The sequence below is a fragment of the Chanos chanos genome, chromosome 5, assembly GCF_902362185.1.
Source record: "Chanos chanos chromosome 5, fChaCha1.1, whole genome shotgun sequence".
Classification (NCBI taxonomy): domain Eukaryota; kingdom Metazoa; phylum Chordata; class Actinopteri; order Gonorynchiformes; family Chanidae; genus Chanos; species Chanos chanos.
In genome coordinates, this window is record NC_044499.1 from 9785625 (window position 1) to 9806368 (window position 20744).

The 20744-nt window shown below is 40.1% G+C and overlaps 1 protein-coding gene across 1 annotated transcript; it reads right to left on the reverse strand.

Moving 5' to 3' along the window:
* Nucleotides 1-590: 590 nt before the first annotated feature.
* klf17 (Kruppel like factor 17) lies at nt 591-2193 on the reverse strand. Its single transcript, XM_030775472.1, has 3 exons — nt 2107-2193; nt 908-1922; nt 591-766 (listed from the first exon to the last, which is right to left on the reverse strand). The coding sequence occupies exons 1-3, from the start codon at nt 2191-2193 to the stop codon at nt 591-593; spliced, it is 1278 nt and encodes a 425-aa protein (XP_030631332.1).
* Nucleotides 2194-20744: the final 18551 nt, after the last annotated feature.

Sequence of the window (20744 nt, forward strand, 5' to 3'; positions counted from 1 at the left end):
TTCACTTACAAAACTTCATCATCACCATTAATTTGGTAACTTATAAAATGCTTAACATACATATGGCGCATCAGTGAAAGATTGTTCTAGTACCTGATACTCAGTTATTGGAATTCTCTGTGCCAAGTGAGAAAAGGTTTGAAATGTTCAGTATACAACTCAAACTTCGGAGAGTAGAGCAAGTGGCCTACTGCATTCTACTCAAGGCACAAGATGCACATATTCCCTGATTTACAGCCGATATACAAAATCTCGTATGAACACAGATTGAAAAATATAACAATAAAAATGCAATATATATATATATATACACAAAAATATGGGGTCCTGCCCTGTCTCGTTATATACAGCCGATGTCGCCACCTGTGTCAGAACTAAACAATTAACTTCATCGACTGCAGAACATGGATCTCATTTCCTTAAATACTGACATAATTTAGAATCCGTGATAATATTGCCATTGGTGTTGTTGAAATATTGTCGTTTATATTGTTGAAATATTGTACAACAATAGCAATATAAAATCTTTTCATCGCACAAAATACGATTTAAATGTCCATTCCCTAACCACCCCCTGTTACCCCCGGTATTTACATATGCCTCTTCATGTGCAGAGCCAGATGGTCTGATCGGGAGAAAGCCCTTTCGCACAGATGGCACTGAAACGGCCTGTGTCCGGTGTGTTTCCTGTAGTGACGCGTCAGCTCGTCAGATCTGGCAAATTTCCAACCACAACCTTCCCAGCTGCAATGGTAAGGTTTCTCACCTGTGAATGAAAGGTACAAAAAAAAGAAAAGAAAAGAAAAGAAAAATCAGGATTACTTCAACTGTAACTCAGTACACAAAGCATTCTCTCGTTAAGTTTCAGTCTGATCCATATCATACTTCATGATAACTCATAACGTACCTGTGTGTGTTCGCATGTGGGCTTTCAGGTGAGAGCTCTTAGTATATGTTTTTCCACATCCAGGGAACTCGCAGTTGTGCGTTGCAGTGCGTTTCCTTGCCCATGAGCGACGGCCTCGTTTTGGTTTGCTGTCCTCGGGAGAGAAAAATTCCAAGAGCGGTGATGATGGTGGTGTCAACATCATACCTGGCATGGGCGGATGATGTGCACGCAAGGGTTCCCTGAACATACCATACTGTCCGTGATACTGCTGCCCACCTTGGTGTTGAGGGTACTGTGGCGGATAGTGCGCCCCATTCACGTATTGCTGTTGGTGGCCTATGTGAAGGTGGTGAGAGTTCATTTCTGCCAGGTGACAGTCCTTCCGTCCCAGTATATCACGGGGCATACTTTGTTGCATACCGTGATGCACAAACCCTTGCATGGGGAGCTGGCTCGGCGTGTGAGCACTGTGCTGGGGTTTTTGTTCATACAAGTGCCCCGCGAAGCCGTTTGCCATCATACAAGACTGCTCGTGGGTCTCTGTTTTGATTTTGTATCCCAAATGACTGACACTGGTTACAGATAAGTGCATAGGGTTTCCTGTATCCAGCGCCCTCAGTTCCGTATATTCCCGCCTGTCCACTGGTCTTTTCAGGTTGTATTCTGGCTGTGAGTCCGCTTGGTAACTCATGTCCGGGGTGAGCAGCTCCGCGACCAAGCTGTGACCAGAACAGGTGGAAAAGTTGCCGCCAGCATATGTGTTGGGCGTAGGGTGAGAACCGTCGCTGTCGTACATTGTGCTGCAACTCTCTGGAGATTCTGGTAACGGATACGCGGTTGGTTGTTGAGAAGAGTTGTTCCCATTATCTGATGTAATAGAGTTAGATAAAATAAACTCTAGATCCAGAAATTTTGAAAGCTCGTCTTCATCCTTGTTCAAAGGAGGGGACTCAACCACACTGAACTCCACTTGAATAAGGGGTTTCATCTCCTCACCTGTTGGACTGGTTTTGGTCTGATCAATATTCCAGTTCTGTGAAAGAAAAGTTTTCAGTTACTTCATGAATCTACAATACTCAAACATTGATTTAATCGCATTTATTTAATGTATACGTGCATGCAACGTGTCTAGTAGCTAACAAAAGGAAATGTCAAGTGAGTGAAGTTTTTTGCTATTACAAACAGCGCAAAAAGTAGAGGTTACCATAAATACTTACATTGACAATTTCTGTTTGCTTTTCCTCCAGGGTTTGATTGCTTGAAAATGTAACTATCGACGGCAGCATCGCTTCAGCGAGAGCCATCGCAAAAGCTTGACACAAATTCACAAAGTTATCACTTTGCTCTGTTCTATTCACAAGACTCGGGGCATACGTTTCTACCTGCTGATCCCGTGTTTTGGAGGCTTTTATGTCAGCCATCGCAAGCTCCCTGCTCGATAGACACGCCTTCTTTCCCATGCCTGCCAATGAGAAACGTTACCGTGCGGGTATGCCCTACGTGTCGTCTACAATCAAACTGCATGTCACTCAAATTCAGTAATTAAGGTGCAATTTCGTTTGTCAGCAAAAAAGTCAACCGTACAGTCTGAAAGTTGTCCAAAGCAAAAACAAACAAACAAAAATAAAATCAAGACCACTATTTTTTCAGCCAGCAAGGAGCTCTGCACAATCATTGTGCAGATGAAAAAATATATATATATATCAGTTGTTCTACAATCAGCGTGATCTGTGACTAAAAAGCACAGTCGCACTACCACCAAAACAACTGAATATGATGATGATAATAATAATAATAATAATAATAATAATAATAATAATAATAATAATAATAGTAATCGTTATCATCATCAACATCCACATTATATAACAATAATAACTGTATAATAACCACAATAATCATAGCAATAATAATCACAACCAGTTGTTATGGGTGCCTCATCATCTAAAATGTCCCACAAAAATTGTTTGAGATACCATAGGGGGCGCTGTAAACCATTATGCAAATTCAGTCACTTAAATTCAATACACGTTAATCGATCCTACGTCTCAATATGTACAGGTTTCCAAACTCGTAATCTTCACATTCTTGGGATACTTTTACATGCCACTGTAATATTAAAATATCTTGCAGCTCGACATAGCAATATATACATACCACGTAAAACAGTATTGTTTTCCCGTGGATACGAACCCTTCAGCACATTTACATTAGTGGAGCCAAGTCCCGAGTTTCGCTTCACCAATATACACTAGTAATTCTTTTGATACTTAAATCGTCTTTAGCAGTATCCAAAGGTGAATGGGGCTCTGGACCTGATATTAATTTGCCTAGACAAAATCCCTCACTGTTTAACATTTAAATAAATACCTGTGATATCTCAGACCCATCGAAACAACATGATAATCGTAATGTTAAACAATGAGGCTACATTCTCGCTAATGATCTTTGTGTCAATAGATCTCTCGATCTGTTGATTGTTATGCAAACAAAATGCCTGAATATTCCCTTGAATATCAGCTCCAAGCCAAGACAGAACAGGTCCAATTGGATTCCCTTAACAATTCACAGGTAGCGCAAAGTCACCATGAAATACAAGGTTGGCTATGAAATAAATGAAATAGCCTATAACCTAAAACATTTATAAAATGAAAAAAGGGATTAACGAGGTATCAATAAATGGGGCTGCAGGTAATAATTTACTCGATTTAAAAAATGAGAGAACTTTTGACTCAGTAGCATGTCAGTATTAATAAATAACTACCCGTGGCCTTTAAATGTTTATAAATAAGTATATTTTCAAAGTATTTGAAACGCATTGAAAATTAATGTTGCACACGGACAGAGTCTGAGTGTTTGCATACCACTGTCTCGTCATCGACATCGTTTTATTTTTCAATTGTGGAATAAAATACCTTTAAAATTAGAATTCTGTGGCAAGGGCTCAGACTAAAATGAATTCCAGCATATATCGATAAGGTACAGCATATTTCGACAGCGAAGTTGTGGGCTAAGCAGAGTGTGCTTAAAACACTGATAGCTCTCACGGATGTTCCACTATCATAGACCAACTGCGCTTAGGTCCGCTGACTCCCGCTGAATCCTGCGAAATGGATTGTATATATACCCCGGGTATTTTTGAGCACCCTACGCAAGTGAATTTCCGGAGTAGCCGTTGTGTGTGTGTGTGGACAAGTGGAAATGGAAACTGATTGAATTTCCTGAAAAACTGAAGACACCTCTTCTTTTCTTTCAGCAGAATGAACCGCTTTCACTCATTATGTCACTTGCACACCCGTGCTGAAGCACGTTTTACAGTTTCTGTGATAACATGAAGGCAGCATTATCACACATTTTGGCGACGGTTTTTTCCTTCTTTCATGCAAAACCAAATTTACTGGGTGTTTTATAATGAAACATTTGCAACATTTTTTTTATATTTCGCTTTTAGCTAACTTTGGCGAACTTGGACATTTGAAGGCGATTCAAGCAAACTCGGTTTGATCACGAATTCTTAATCAAAATGCAGAACTAAAGTAGGCCTAATTGATTATGAAAAGTGTGATTCGGGAAATAACCGACACTGTAGTTACGAATCTACGTGAATCGAAAATGACAAGTCAGGAATTGCAGCCCGAATGTCAGAAATCCGTTATAGCAAAACTGCCCTGCGACGGTCTTGTCACGTTCCCCCTTCACCATCTGTGCTCAGAAAGAAGTGCCGCCAGTCTTGTTTTCTAAACACAATTAAGGAGATTGCAGATTGGCAGACAGAACAATATCTTCCTGGAGACATTCGATTTTATTTACAAGACTTAGTCTAATTCGATTCTAGTGAATAATTTTAAACGCACGCAGCACACATCCTGTATAATAACAACCTCAATACTGAGGTTTCGAGAACCCAAGAAGAAGAAGGGCAAGAAAAGAAATGGAAAGAAAAGAAAAAAAAGAAAGAAAACAGGACTGTGAGGTGTAAAAATGATAAGAAACCTGCTGGCAAAGAAAAATTATTTGTTTCTTTCAGCATACCTTACTGACGTTCTTCATTAAAGTTATCAGTACCCAAAGAATTGCTGGAAAATATTATACATGACAAAATTTTATCAGTACAGTTGTGAATTTTGGTCAGCTGGTTTACACTCTAGTTCCTGGAATAAATCAGTTCATTTAATAATAAACAGAGTGCATTTACTAAGTGAAATGATATTTTTTGTAGCTGTAGCATTCGTTTATCTTAGTATAAATGCATGGTTGATTGATTATTATCTTTCCTTACAGGATATTGAGATTTCGATACCTGTGTGTCTATTGCTTTCCGTACCTGCTTTATGTACAGTCGCGTGCTTTTTTTGTTTTTACTAAACACATTACTCAAAAATATATTTTACAAGTAGTAAACAAACAAAAAGCCAAATGACAACAATGTCGAAGAAACAAAAACAAACAAACAAACAAAAAAAACAACAAACAAACAGAAACAAAAAGTGCTGTCCTGCTAAATCGAGCTCAAAGCTAATTCGGCTTTGCGCAATCATGGAAATTCACGTTAGTTATCACTTTAGTATGACACAATTTCACCAAAAGCTGCTGGTGCTCTCGTTCAAAGAATGTAACAATATCACTACATTTCATGCGTCAGTTGAATTTGGTGTGCTGGTGCAAATGTTATGATACTGAAATGTAAACAATTTCATTACATTTCATGCGTCAGTTGAATTTGGTGTCCTGGTGGTAACGGGATCTCCATCAGTAAATTCCACGGACACTGTCTTTTAATCAGATTTTTTGATCTGTTATGATCAGTTATGTTCTTTGAAACACATGTACCGCTGGGATGTTAAGAAGTTGCGCTTTTTTTCTTAGCTATGTTAGTTTCAGTAGCCAATACTGAACTGGACAGCAGAAGAAAGAAATCTCTGATCCTTGTCAAGGTTTGCACGCACGTGAGCCTTCACTCTCACGTGCTTGTGTATGTTAAATCCCGTGTTAACTTTATCAAGTGTTTGGCATATGTGCATTGACAAGAGGTGGTGTTTTTATGTACAGCTGCCCCCGGAATAAGGTTTTATTACATTTATTAGAACTTAGAATATGGTATTAAGAAGTGGAAAATTCTACAATTCCATGATTTAGATTCTGTAAACTGAGCAAGAAATGCATATTTGTGGGTCAAGGCAGGTCAAAGCCTTGTTTTTTTCTTTCTTTCTTTCTTTTTTTTTTTTTTAAATCATGCTCTGTGTGAATATAATCAAGAAACCTATTCAGGCCCTTTGCTTTTGCTCTGAATGTTTTGTGTTTTATTTTCCATTCATTCTATGGAGTAGCATTAGATGGGAGACTTGACTTTCTGTGCTGTAGTAACCATTGAAATTATTGAGTAAATTCACTTGATCCAGGGCCTCAGAGCTGTGCCGTGAATAACAGCAATAAACCTGCAATTTTCAGTTCACAATGCACAGTTTACACAGTACGCAGTGAAACCACCCTGGAAGAAACAGAAACAGTCAAAGAAAACAACTTCCCACAGATATTTCAGAGGGCCATGCTCAAAATCATATCTCATATAACTATACCCTCTTGTCATAAGAGAGCCAATAAAAGAGGTGTAGTTCGCTGTAATGATTGCTTTGGCCTTAGTCACGGATTTTGGACATGCACTGACTAAGCACTGAGTTAGTCATTCACTGTCTCTTCCTGGGAGGACAGTCTTAAACTGGATATGGGTGTCATTTATCTAGTTCACGTTTTATGATTTTATGCAGTAGTTTTCCCGTGACAGTAAATCTCCCAACAGGTCAAAACAGTTTCTCAAACGCAAAGTCATGAAATATAGGTAATCTACACTTCTCTGTTACACGTTGCACTTCTAATGCACTTAAAAGCAATTTTATTTTTTTTATGAAGAATAAATGGATATTACAGATAGAGTAGAACAGTAGTTCACATTTACTGTCTGATACCCATCTATGTAGCAGTTTTGCTTGAATTTTGAATTCTGACATAACACTTTAGCCTGACTTTCTCCATTTGGACTCTGTATTACCTGTGATTCAAACTGTGTTAGGTTATGATATGGCATATACGTCGAGTCACATACAAAAAAAAATCTCAGTATTAGAAGTACTGCGGCCACAGTATTTTCTGCATCACAAACAAAACAAACAAATAGGTGCTTGCAAACAGCACTGTCAAACCCAAACTATTAAAAGCATAAAAAATTGAAGCAAGTAACTACATACTTTCTTTTTTAATGAGGCTAAATCGTTTTCTTTATCTGACACACCCTCTGAAATAATTTGTTGAAATCCAGGTCTTAGTCATATACAAAGATCTACTTATTATAGCATAAAATGTAATTACACTTAAACACTGTGAATTCATGTAAACCTGTTTGTATGAAGATATTCTTAGAAAAGTTTGAATGTAGTCATTTCAATGGCTTTAATCACATGGGAACATTGTATTTATGACCAAAAAAACCTGTTGTCTTAAGGAAATAGAATCTGAAGGACTCAGATGTTTCTGGGCTCTATTTATGATGGTGGTGGACCCTTGGACAACAGGTCATACCTTTAGAACAGCTATTTCTCTATATCACCCTCACGACTGATTACATGTGACTGCTGAACCTACAGCTAGTCAACTACCTTGACAAATTTGCGTGAGCATGCTTAACTAAGTAAATATTTGTGTCCAGCATTCATACATCTATGAAGGGGCCCCCTACTCAATCTCTCTTGACTTGCAAAAGCGTGGAGCATCGTGACATCTTGACAGGTCCTTTCTCTTCTATTGGACCATACCAGAGTTCCACAGCAGAGCCTTAGGCAAGGCCTCAAATACCAGAACAGTGCCTTAAATGGCCCCGGAGCCGACAAAGCTATGGGCAGCGGGTCCGGGGGTCTGAATAAATAAAGTGCAGAGGGGAACACTGATGCTAAGCCTACGAGAAAGGAAAAAAGACGCGTTAAATGAAAATTGATTGGGAAAGAGTTGCAGTTTTTAGATACGTAGGCAAAGAGAGAGAGAAAGAGAGAGAGAAATAGAGAGTGTGTGAGAGTGAGGGAGAGAGAGAGAGAGAGCGAGAGAGAGAGGGAGAGTAAAAATTCATTTCCTTACTGATACAACATTCAAACCAAAAGTCATTAACATTACTGGTGACAGGAGAGTCAGGAGTGGGGGTGGGGTGGGGGTGGGGGTGCGGGGGTGAATATACTGTATGTAAAAATGTACATATATTAATATAATGACATGAAGACCACACTCCATGATGTTAAGATGAATGGTCCACTCCTTTAAGCGTTCTCTGAAATTGACTGCTCTTAAGACTCCTTCTCACGCAGTGTCGAAGCAGAAATGAGAGGCATGTTTCAGATGGCAGAGCAGTTTAAAGAGGTTACTCAGTTATGGGCGCTGACTGTGGGCTTTATTTACTTCAGCTGATGGCCTGCCCCCACCCCCCCCCCCCCCCTTCCCACTGTTTGTCTTCCTGTTCTACTGGCTTTTCACTCAGGCACTTCGAAAATCAATTACAATCTAATCTAGTGACTCCAGAATAGTAATTATCCAACATCACACAAGCAAGAGGGGAAATCCACTGCTATCTAATATAAATAAACTGCCCTGCATGACATGAAAAAGCAACACAGAGACTGTACCTTTTCTAATTTATCAAAGGAAAAGGAGCAAGTGGTCAGCTGAAGGGGAAGTCAGAACAAATACAAGAAGGATAATCATGGGAAAAGAAAAGCAAAAACATAGCCTTGAATCGTAATCAGTACCTCAGCTTTTCCTGTAAGAGAAAAGAAGAAAAAAGGGGGAAAAAAAAACGTCTATTATATTAGACAGTCAGACTGAGCATTCGTGTCGAATTGCCTGGCATCTTGGAGAAACCCAAGTGCTTTAAGAAGACTGACAAACGAATTTGGGTCCAAGAAATTTCTGGCATTTTTCTTATGGAATTTGGATAATGGAAAATTCCAAGGCATTTCATTCAAATCAGGGAAAACACAACATGCGCACTAGTATTACCTGGTAACAAACATTAAAGCTCTTTAACCAAATATGAGTCCTCGGAGTATATTTTCATTTGAATATTTGACTGAAAGCATCTTTCTTCCCTCTCCATTTCTGGGGAGTCTCTCATTGGCTGAGAAAGAGTCCTGGTGCCTGTCACTCAACCCCTCTCAAGAGTCCTTTGTCTCCGGGTGTAATTGCCCTCGACTGCTCTGGAGCAAGCCTTGTCTGGGGATACAAAACCGTCTCTCTGAATGTCTACGTGTGTCTGAGGTCAAAAGTGCAAAGAGTGAAGAGAGTCCCGGTTCCTCTCCAGCTACACAAAGAAAATGCAGCTGGAAAAAAGCAATTATTTGCACTCCAATCTAGTTTTCTAGTTTTTCATGTTCTGCAAGGAGGCCTGCGGAATGATCGCTTTGCTCTTTATCTTGGCTTTTACACTTTCTCTAGCAATTAGAAACGCAAATATTGAATGGCTCTTTCTCTGAACCGTATTGAAAGTTCTACAAACAAGATATTACAGCAGCTTGAATAAGCTACATCATACGACGATGAGGGATGATCTGGCTGTTGAACTTAGCCTTTGCGGTTATTCTATAATGCAGAATATTCACGTGGCTCTGATGAAGCAGGTCTGCTTGAAAGACCAAGGGTAAATATTTAAGTCTAGCAATCTCAAAAATATAAGCCGCAACAGATGCTGTGTGAAACCGTCAAGCATATTTTAGATTAAACGTTGGGGGGGGGGGGGTGTGTGGTCTTTTTTCTTTCTTTTTTTTTTTTTCTTGGCATAGTCACGGCATTTCTTTGTATGATAAGAGTGTTTTGGTTGCAGTTATGGATCAAAGAGTATTGAACTATAATAAAAAGTGATAATAAACAAGTTGCAAATACTTGCAAGTTGTGGCAGCGTCATTTAGCAGTTCACAGTGAATGTCGGTGAATGTTTACCTTTCCGTTTTTGATGTTTGGGTGCTGTGAAAGGCTTGCAGGAGTCTGGAATGGTTAACTCATCCATTCACATAATACAACAAGAAAACATTTGCGGTAGATATAGAGAACACCTGCATCCACACTAAAAGCTTTTGTCCATCTGTAGACTCACCGTCTTGTCTGAATTCCACAGCCTGAATTTTCCTGTGGAAAAAAAAAAAAAAAAAAAAGAAAATGAAAGAAAAATGGAGGGAGGGAAAACAGAGCTCAGCCAGATAATGTCTTTTCACCTCCAAAAGACCAACACCTATTCATTGTTATTATTCACCCTACTCATTCACTGACATGGACCAAATGCTGAAATTTGTTTTTAGAACCAAACAACAAATCTTTATTTCATTCAGGAGAGGTGACGGACTGCGGGAGACCGTGGGAGCCGCTGTGCGTCATGTGCTTTTCATGTCAAAAAAAAAAAAAAAAAGTCAAAATGAAATATTTCAGATACTGCATCACGTCAGGATAATCAAACGCTTGATTACAGCTCTTTCTCTTTTCTCCGAGTGTTCGGCCTCAGATCTAGGTATATCTTTTGGTCTCAAACAATATCTACTGTCAGTGTAACGTTTTGTATTGAGCAACCAAACCGTAGCATCAACGCGCATGTGGTGTGTAAACCCGAACGAACACAACGGGTTTTCCAGCGCTAACATGAAATAGAGCTGTTATTGTGAAATACATCACTAGAGTTTCAGTCACAATGTATATGGTACAGTCTCTGTAAGCTGACCTATTTAGGGCAGTTGTGTATGTTCCATGATTATCAGTTGGATCCCTTGAGGGTAGAACAGAGAATGACAGAGAGAGAGAAAGAGAGAGAGAGAGAGAGAGAGAGGGAGAGAGAGAGACTGCTTCACATCTATAAAACAAAACAAAACAAAACAAAACATTACACATGGCTTTCAGCGCAAAAACAATTATAGTAAGTAGCACTAGTCCTGTGGCCAAAGCTGAATTCTATTATTCTCACTTCCAAAAATAGGTCTCACACAAGTGTTTCTGTGAGCTTAAATTACCATTGTACTGTGGCAAATCGGGAACATTGTGTTGCTTCCACAGCCAACATATACTTGGTTGCTTCCAGGCAGTTTTGTGTTCAGGACCAACGCGATAAAGTTTCATCCTGAAGAACAGAGCATGACAAACTGACTGTGAGCCCACATTCAAGACATTCTGTGTTTAAATGAAATGGGAAAAGGAGCTCCTTAAATCTTCCTTCGAGACTCAGTTGATACACTCATTTACTCCCGCTGAGTACGTAATGAGATTAAATGGATATTAATCAGAATTACCACATTACTTAAGTAGAACTAATTAGCCCATTTTCTGTCTGATAAGAACACATTCATTAACATGTTTCTCAGACAAATATTTGAAGCGAATAATTGACAGGGGGTTTTCACACTTTAGCTTAATTTAGACGAATGAAGATGAAATCCAACAAGCAGACAGGTTGTCTGTGGAGACTGTGGCTCAGGAGTCCTGCTGTGTGGAACACGTCTAGTCCCCACTATGGGGTAAATGGTCCATTGCAGAGAAGCATAATCAATACCTGACATGTAATGTAGTTTCAATGCTCAAAACTCATCCTACTCATCCTCATTAAGCCCTAGTTTTCCAAGAAGCTCTGGATGGGGCCTTTATGGATTGTCTGTTTGGGTAAAGGCGCCTATAAAGAAACAATATCCGCTTCTATGTAATTACACACATGCTAATTACTTGTGAAAGTCAACACAATTTAAATGATTTGCATAAGCTGAGAATTTGAATTCCCTCTCTATCTGTCTGTCTGTCTGTCTGTCTGTCTCTCTCTCTCTCTCTCTCTCTCCCCCCCCCCCCCCCCACCTCCCCCACTTACCCACCCTCCCTCCCGTCTCTCAATAAATTTTTTTTCTATTTGTAATTGCTTACTCTACTCTTTGACTGCACTCTGTGTACAAACAAATTTCTGTAACAGTCAGCAGGAAAGGTGATCTCTGATTCTGGCCCATCCGCTGAAGCAGTTCTGTGGCTTCCTTGTCAAGAACAGGTGGAACAGGTTCTGGCATCGCTGGTTAGCACGCAGGCCTTTTGAGCTGGTGAGAACCTGACGCCCTGAGAGACTCCAACAGGGCTAACAGTCGCCTCATGCCAGAGTCTATTAGCACCTGAATGAACTGGATTTTGGATGGTCCAGTCACGTGCTCTCCACTCCATGCCTCAAGCCATAAGCGTCTTAACAAACCACTTCCTTCTTACTCATAACAGATGAGGGACACGTGAATGTGGTAGAGGGTGGTTGATCTTCTTGGGCAAACACGTTAGGTCCATAAGTGCGCTGTCCAATCTAATTACACTTTGATCTTTTGTTAAAAAAAATTTTTTTTTTTTTGAACTGGATTCAAATTATAGGTCTACAGCTGAGGGCTCCTTGTGCATCATGTGGGTGTGATAGCTGCTGAAGCGTCTCAGATTGAACCTGCATCAGAAATACATTTCACAGCCAAAATCTCTCTCTGTTCCTCTGCTACTCTTCTGCTGTTGTCAGAAAGGTGAACAATTCTGATCATTTTAACACAGATCCATAGCTTGACCGGAGGTGTCTTCCCTCTGTGTTTGTACTTTGGCCTTACATTTGTTCTTCATTATTCTGTACGTTTCACTTCACTCTAAAGTTCATTTTTACATTCGCTGCGTCTTGTGTGTGTCTTGTTCACTCTTTGGAGGTAAAGTAAGAACTGGGGAAATGCAGCAGTGCAGAGCGGGAACTCCCTGGAAATGAAGAGAATCTTTTATCCACAGGGGCAAAGGGGAGCCTTCCAGATACACACACACACACACACCTCAGGAATTCCTGAGATGGACCACAGCCAGGTCAGTGAGGAGTCATATCAAAACAATAGCGCAAACTGAAAGTTCAAAGAGAGCACACCACAGAGAGAGAAAGGACGAAAGAGAGAAAGAGAGAGAGAGAGAGAGAGAAGCTGGAATGTCTGTATTGTAATTGTAATGTAGAGTTTGGCACTTTGCCGTCTCACGTGGCAGAGTAAAAACAAATGCCTCTTAATTCCACCAGCAACAGACTGATGTCACTGGTCGAACACAGTCAGAGTGTGTGCACGTGTGTGTGTATATGCATTCGTGCACGTGTGTGTGCATGCAAATGTCTGCTTGTGCATAAGCATGCGTGTATGTTGCGTGTGTGTGTTTGAGTGAGTAATAATGAGAGAGAGGTTTGGGCATGCATTGTTTAATACGTGGATGAGTTACATGACTTGACATGAGTTTAACCAAGACCTGCTTTTATTTGTGGTGAAGAAATAAAATTCACGCCCCTAAAACACTCAACAGACGACGCTGTCCAGTAGCTTCTTGGTTAAAGCTCTTGACAGTTCTTGCCACACTACCACATGTTTAACAGCAAATGCCAAGTCCTTCATTTCAGTCTTCTTTAATCACATGCACGGTCACAAACACACACACACGTACACACACACGCACGCACACACACACGCATGCACGCACACATGCACGCACACACACACGCACACACACACAGACACTCACACCACGAACACATGTACACACATGTACACACACACGCACACACACGTGCGCGCACACACACACATGCACGCACACACACACACACACACACACACACTCATACACACATACACACATTCAGATGCACGCACACACACACACAGCGGACATTCAAAACAAGTTCACAGTGTAGCATTACGGTTTTTAATATATTTTTTCAAAACAACCCAAAATCTGAATAATTTGAATGCTCGGACTGAAAAATATGTACTGGAACTTTTTAGGAACTTGCCAGGTATCACTGTGACTCATACTTGTCGCTCTATTACTGTGAATAAAAAAAAAGGATTTTAACGTTGATCTGGATCCCTGGTGAAGATTATCTAACTTCAGATTTTTCCACAATATCATGAACTAGCGGTTTGTCTCTGAACATGTCCGTTCAATATTTGGCCGTTTGAACCTCTGACAAGAAGATGAGTCATTTAGTGAAGTGATTATCAGATTTTCTCCCATGTACCCACAGGCTTGCCCAAACACTTGTTCTGGCTTAGAAAACATAGAAAAGTCCCTTCCTGTGAAAGTTCTGTCCCCTCATTACCCAATTTTCAGCTAAAATCACCTCAAAAACATATCTGGAGGTGCTTCAAGTCAGAATGTCTTTAAAAAAAAAACCAGACAAGTCTCTTTCTGGGAAAAAAAAAATTAGTCAATTTTAGGACTAAAAAAAGCTCATTTCAGCTCGTTGCAATATGCATGACAAATGAATCACTCTGACTTGGGGTAAATAAACAGCAACATTTTTCTGATTAGGCAAGAATATGATGTCAAGTTGGTGTAAAACTAAGGAGTACAAAACTCAAAGAAAAGAAAGAAAGAGGGAGAGAGAGAGAGTACGAAGGTCCGTATGTGCACAGGCCGATGTGTATATTCAGAGTTTAAATCATGCAGATCATAAAGTACACACTTTTCTGTGTGTGTGTCTCTCTCTCTCTCTCTCTCTCTCTCTCTCTCTGTCTCACACACACCACACACACACACACACACACACACCATTTCTATGTGCAGACAAAGGTAAAGTGGGTAGAGACTTTCTATCACTTTGCAGCTTGAGATGTCTGGGTAAGGGGGGGGGGGGGGGGGTCTTGTGATAAGACTGTTTGAGTTTTTGGCCATCTTCAGTCTCTTTTAACAGTTAGTAAACAGAACTCCTAAACTCTCATCTAGAGACAGGCTAGGCTAACAGGAAATACAGGAGCAGACTCTCCCTTTTACTGACCTCATAGTGCTGGTGCCACAACAACTGTTTGATCATTAGTATGCTTTGTTAATGCTGCGGACGTTGGTGCTGAGGGGAAATATATTCATTTAATCTTGTATTTTCTCTGTGTTGTGAGCAAATTAATTAAATGGCTTTGAATCAGTTTTGAACGATGAATGGTTTCAAAGTTGAACGAGCCACTTTTTATTCTTCCAACCCTTACATGTTACTACAAATGCGTAAAGAAACAAAGGACACTGATGTGATAACGTTACCCAACTTAAAAATCCATGATGGATCTTGTTCCCACATCTTTGCAGTTTCTGACCTTCTCAAGGACCAAAGGTCTGGCATGGTTTGTTAGGCTGCTGTATAACTCGAGATCTGTGAATCTTAGTCGTTCTGAGAACAAAAAGCCTGCCTATCGCAGGCCAGGGTGAGGGAGGTGCAGGAACATTATCTCTCTGTCTTCTCTTGAGTTTCCGTTAGGTTTAGGGCGCTATCTCTTTTTCACTTCTCAGCAGCCTGCTCTGTTAAGAGTCGATTATTGTTGTCTAACTCCCCCCCCCCTCTCCCCCAAGCAGACAAGCGTTCCCGTTACAAGGCGCTCCAGCAAAGAGGTCCTGTCATAAGACTGTGTTACGGTTGCACTCTGTCTGAAAAGGAGTGGAATAAAATATGGTTATGTTTGCCTTTGTGGGCTGCTTTGAAAATAAAGGGATTTCAGTTTTATTTTAAAGATGTGAGTTTGTTACAATGAAGATTGATTCCTAAAAAAAAAAATTAAAAAATAAAAAAGATTTGTACAGCAGCCTTACTGAATGCAAACGACCTGCCTCAAATTGTTTAACATAAGGAGTTTTGTAAAGAAATCTGCAAGATCTTTCCTGAATAAATGAAATTGTAACTGAATTACTTGAATTACGTATTTGAAAAGGCAAACTACAAACTCATCGACTGAAACTCACCAAAAAAAAAAAAAAAAGTCATATGCAAAAATGTACCAAAAGAATTTGCTTTTAAAAATACATTTTTTTTTCTTCTCACGCATGACAACTTTGCTTATCAAACAGGACTCTTAAGAGCTAAGCACAGGTGTTTTATCCCTGCGCACTCAAAAGACATCTTACATATGCTATGAGACAAAGAATTCACCTCTGGCAAGAAATGGCCCAAGAGAAAACAGGAACAAAAGGTAGAAGAAGGCAATAATTACATGCCTGTGTGTCAGGCTAAATTCTGAAATCCTGGATTAACTTATTCAGTTTAAAGAGGTGGAGGAGTGCTTGTGCTTTCTGTTTTACTCATCTTGTCTGTCTCTGGGTTGTCTGCAGCCCTGTCTGTGCTACACTTGGCCTGCCTAAGGGTGTAGCAAAGGTTACTTTGCAGAGGATCAGTGTCAAAGTCAATAGTTAGTTTGAAAACGCTGCCTCACCAAATTTTCACCAAATGTTTCGTTTTAATGTTAATGAACTTAATGACACCAGTATATCTATGCGCGCGCACACACACACACACACACACACACACATATATATAGTAATTTAGTGTATATATAGTATATAGTAATATATTTACATATATGTAATATAGCATATAGTATATAGTAATACATGTACATCTATATCTCTATTTCTATATATGTAGATATATATATATATACATATATATATATAGAGAGAGAGAGAGGGAGAGAGAGAGATAGAGAGAGAGATAGAGAGACTAGACAAATATAGACATATATTTCATGATCTACATGATTCCGTGTATTATTAAGGGACCACTTCCTTTTTCCTTTACCAAGTTACCATGACAAAGTGGTGTGTTGCATGTCTCCTACTGGGCACAGGGGAACAGGAACCATATTCTGTCATTCCCAGCTTTCTAAACAGTCAGTCATGGGATCACCTCCACGTCTCCAGTGGGCTGAAAATGAGACGTGACAAGCTTATGGGACAACTGGGACCAGTACTGACCGCCTAAACAAACACACTACCCCCCCCCCCGCCCCATCACATCCCAGCTCCCACTTTAGACCACACATGGCTATCTGAAGCTAGGCTAATACGCCAGCAGAGAACTGATCGCCTGTCCCTTCTGATGTCCTACGCATGGCGCCTATGATTAAGATCGGCTTAAACCACATGAAGACGGAGATTGATGTCTAATTACACAATTAGTGTTGCAGTAAAGCCGGGGAGGGAGAAAGTATCTAACGTTCAGCGTTCTCCGCCGTCGGCAAAAAAAAAAAAAAAAAAAAAAAAAATGACTCATTACTCTGCCTTCTGTAGTTCTGGCACGTTCTGGTGTTTTGCAGAGTATGGACATCTCACATGAGGGAGGGAAGAAAAAAAAAAAAGAGCCTGGATAGTCATGTTCGTTGAAATAAAACCTTTTTCAGGTCTGTTACTCAAGGAGCTGTGCAGGATCAAACACGATACGAATTTTATGTGTGGAGTGAAGGCCATCGTTGCATTACTGTTGAAATCAAAGAGAGACCTCAGGCTAGAGTCAGATCGTCTGCTGCACATCTTCACGTTCAGCCACGAATGTTAGCATCTCAGTTTCAAGAGGAATTATGGAAATATAGCTATTATGCCCTTGATTCTGGATTATCTACCGTTGTACCGTTGTGTAAAGGATATTGTATCTATCGCTTAAGGACTGAATACTGAGTTGTTGAAAAAAAAAAAGAAAAAAGGGGCCAGTGCTGATGGTGGTTCCGCTGGTTGGGCGTGCCCCTCTTTATTCGAGCGTTTTTTGAACAGTGACACTAGCTCATGAATAACTCAACAAAGAGTAAAAGTCCAAAACAAAAACACTTAGGAAGAACCGAGGTGAAAAAACACAATACTCTCTCAACGATTTCGTTCTCTGGTTGACAGCATCATATCTGTATAATTTCACAGGGCAGAATGAAGAGTGAAAAGAGTGTGTGACAGAGAAAGAAAGGGACAGAGAGAGAGAGAGAGAGAGAGAGAGAGAGAGAGAGAGACAGAAAGAAAAACTTCCCTTCCGCCTCTAATTCCTAGTGAGTCATCATTGGGATATTGGTCATATCCTACATTTTTTTTTTTTGTTTGTTTTGTTTTTTTCACTCAATCCCTCTGTCTCCACTCACGGTTTAAACGTCTTGTCATAACATGGAGAGAAAGACAAATAAGTAAACAACACTAAGCTTTCTCCACCCGGTGTTGTATGGCTGACTAATCCAGTGTTCAACAGCGCATATCAAAAACATTTTTAAGACATTTGTGCAATCATCAACTAAACAGGAGACGTGTCACCCAAACCATTCATTATATTTGTACCAGCAGTGTTATATTTCATTCCTAAAATCCTTCAGTCCCAAAGCCTTAATCAACTGAGGGCTGTGTGTATTGTTATATATTTAATGAAAAGTAGGAAGTATTACAATGCATCCACTGACCATGGCAGCCTGTATAAAAGAAGTGTTTGTGTAAGATGAGCAAAAACAAGCCAAGGTAAATCTCCCTTCCTTTTTTTTTCACCCAACTGTTTTCTACATCCGATCTGGTAGGTTCAGCTTCGGTTAGCATTAGCTGAAACTACTTATATTTGTATGCTAATACACTTACAATGATATCCTAAAACAGATGTGAATGTCATTTTAAAATTCCTCTTAAGGGCTTTAACTCCACCGTCCTGATGTCCCAAACAGAATATTAAACAGATCAAAAGATCATTTTTTTTCATTGCTAGTGTGTTCAACAAAATTGCAACACTTGGTTTGATGTTATACAGGTTGAGCAAGATATAAAGTTACTGGTTGCACGGTTTTAAAAGTGATGTGGCCCAATCCCAGATCACTCCTGTTCCTCTGGGAAGCAGAGTATCCAGTAGCAGGAAGTGGTGACCTCCTAAGGGCTCAGTGCCGTCCCTGGAGGAGACAGTATAAGACAGTCTCAGGGTTTCAACATGACACCTCCATCACCTGCAGGCAAAACCTGACATGATTTTTCTCTCGATACGAGGGACTCCCAGGTGCCTGAAACCATATAGAGCACCAAACAAAAGGTAATTAAAAAGAGCAAAGCATAGACACAGAAACTGTAACGCAAGTCTACTCTTTTCAGGCTGTGTTTTTGTAACTGCTGTCAGATGGTAAACGGATCAGTTGATGGTGTGGTGATGTGGCGGGGGGAGGGGGTTGGTGGGGGGGGGGGGTGGGGGGGATCAGTAATGGATAACTCCAGGCGATGGGGCAGGACAACCAGGTACCCAGGTACATGGGATTAATCATTGACTGTGAGAACAAACTCACACACACACACACACACACACACACACACACACACACACACACAGAGACACACACACACAGTGAAGAAAATACTGCTCCTGATCTATTTTAAAGGCTTTGTGGCTCCACCTTGTAAGGCCCACTCAGTCTGGAGGACTCATTTACTGTGAAAAACGTATTTTTCAGACAATCAGGACTTTGCCTTGTTTAACCCTGACTACTTCTCTTTTTTTCAGGCAGTGAGAGTTCTCATCCTACAGGATTTAAGTCAGGATTTATTTGTCTGGGCATGCTCAGTAAAGCCCACATGCAGAATTGTTCTCATTATCTGTTTATCTTGTGACTTTTTCAAATCAAAATAGCAAAGATGGACAGAAAATGAAAATGAAAATGTTTTGTTACTAGCACTATTTTAAGAGTCATAGCATCTGTATTACACCTTGCTGTGTCTCAAAAACAGTTTTTCTCTTTTTTTTATAAATCATTCAGCTAATTTCCTTGGAACACCTTGCGCTGATATTCATGTGTATGAGTTTTGAAAGCTGTTCCAAATTTTAAAAAAAGAAAAAAAGAAAAAAAAAAAAAGCACAAATAGGATTAATGCATCGAACTAGACCCTGTCTCTGGTACAGCAGCTCAGCACACTGCAAAAAAAAAAAACAAAAAAACACTGACATACAGCCTCAAGCTTTGACCCTTTTCAAAAGGAAGGACCAGAAAAAGAAAAGGAAGTAATTTGTCTTTGCCGATAGGTGCCGATAGGTGATATCGGCTTTCCCGTGAGCAGGTATCCTTTCCTTCAGTCTTCCTTTTCACTTGTCACTTTCTCAGAGTGACAGAGCTGAGTAAATGACTGAGAATTCATCTACCCCCCTGCCCCCCCCCCCCCACCATTCCCTCTCTCCATTTTTTGAAATATTGTGTTCACTGTAACTGAAGCCTCTTCAGAATCTCTTTCTCTTCCTCTTCTTTCCCTCTTTTGCCCAGTGTCATCGCCTTTCAAAGTCGGATCTCAAGGGAACTCAAAGATCAAACGGACCGTTTCCAGTTGACATTACCAGCGGAAGTGGCAGGCGCTGTAAAAAAGCTTTGAAACGGCTCGGAAAAAAGGACTTTGAAGGCTCCAGAACATTCCAGAAGCCCATGGTACTATCTTTGGATCTTTTGCTGATTCACATGTCATCATTCACTATCTGATGAAATTCTGAAAAATGGGCTTGAGATTACACAAATGAACAATTAGTCATTCACTCAAGATTCCATGAAAGTCCCTTTAATTACACAGGACTTCTGGTCTAAGAACAGAACAGAGACAACTTTAATGAAACTGCTAACTGTGATGAGTAACAGGAACAGAGGTCAAATAAACAACGCTTTTCTAAACCCTGTCTGCAACAGCTGAACAGTACTTAAAAATGAGAAAAACATTACTGTCCGTCACACGTCGAACAGTTTCTTTGTTTTTTTTTAAGTGCCCTTGCCATTCATACTCGTAAAACAAATTGTGAGAATGACACACTCTATGGATCAATTGTGTATTTTCAGAGCATTTTAAGAGGGATTTTGGAAGGATTTCAATAGTCTATTCGCATGTTGTTTTCTGATTGTAAGCTGTGACAAGTAGAGAGTCCGGTTGTGTTCAACACAAAATGATCAAGTGCATCTCTTTCAGTCTGCCCCACCAATGAGCTTCCCAAATGTTGTACTATTGGGAGTGAATGGGCATTATTTTTGTGTATTCATGTATTTTTAAAGTGAGCCTCTTGAATGAGATGCAAGAGCATCAAATAACACAT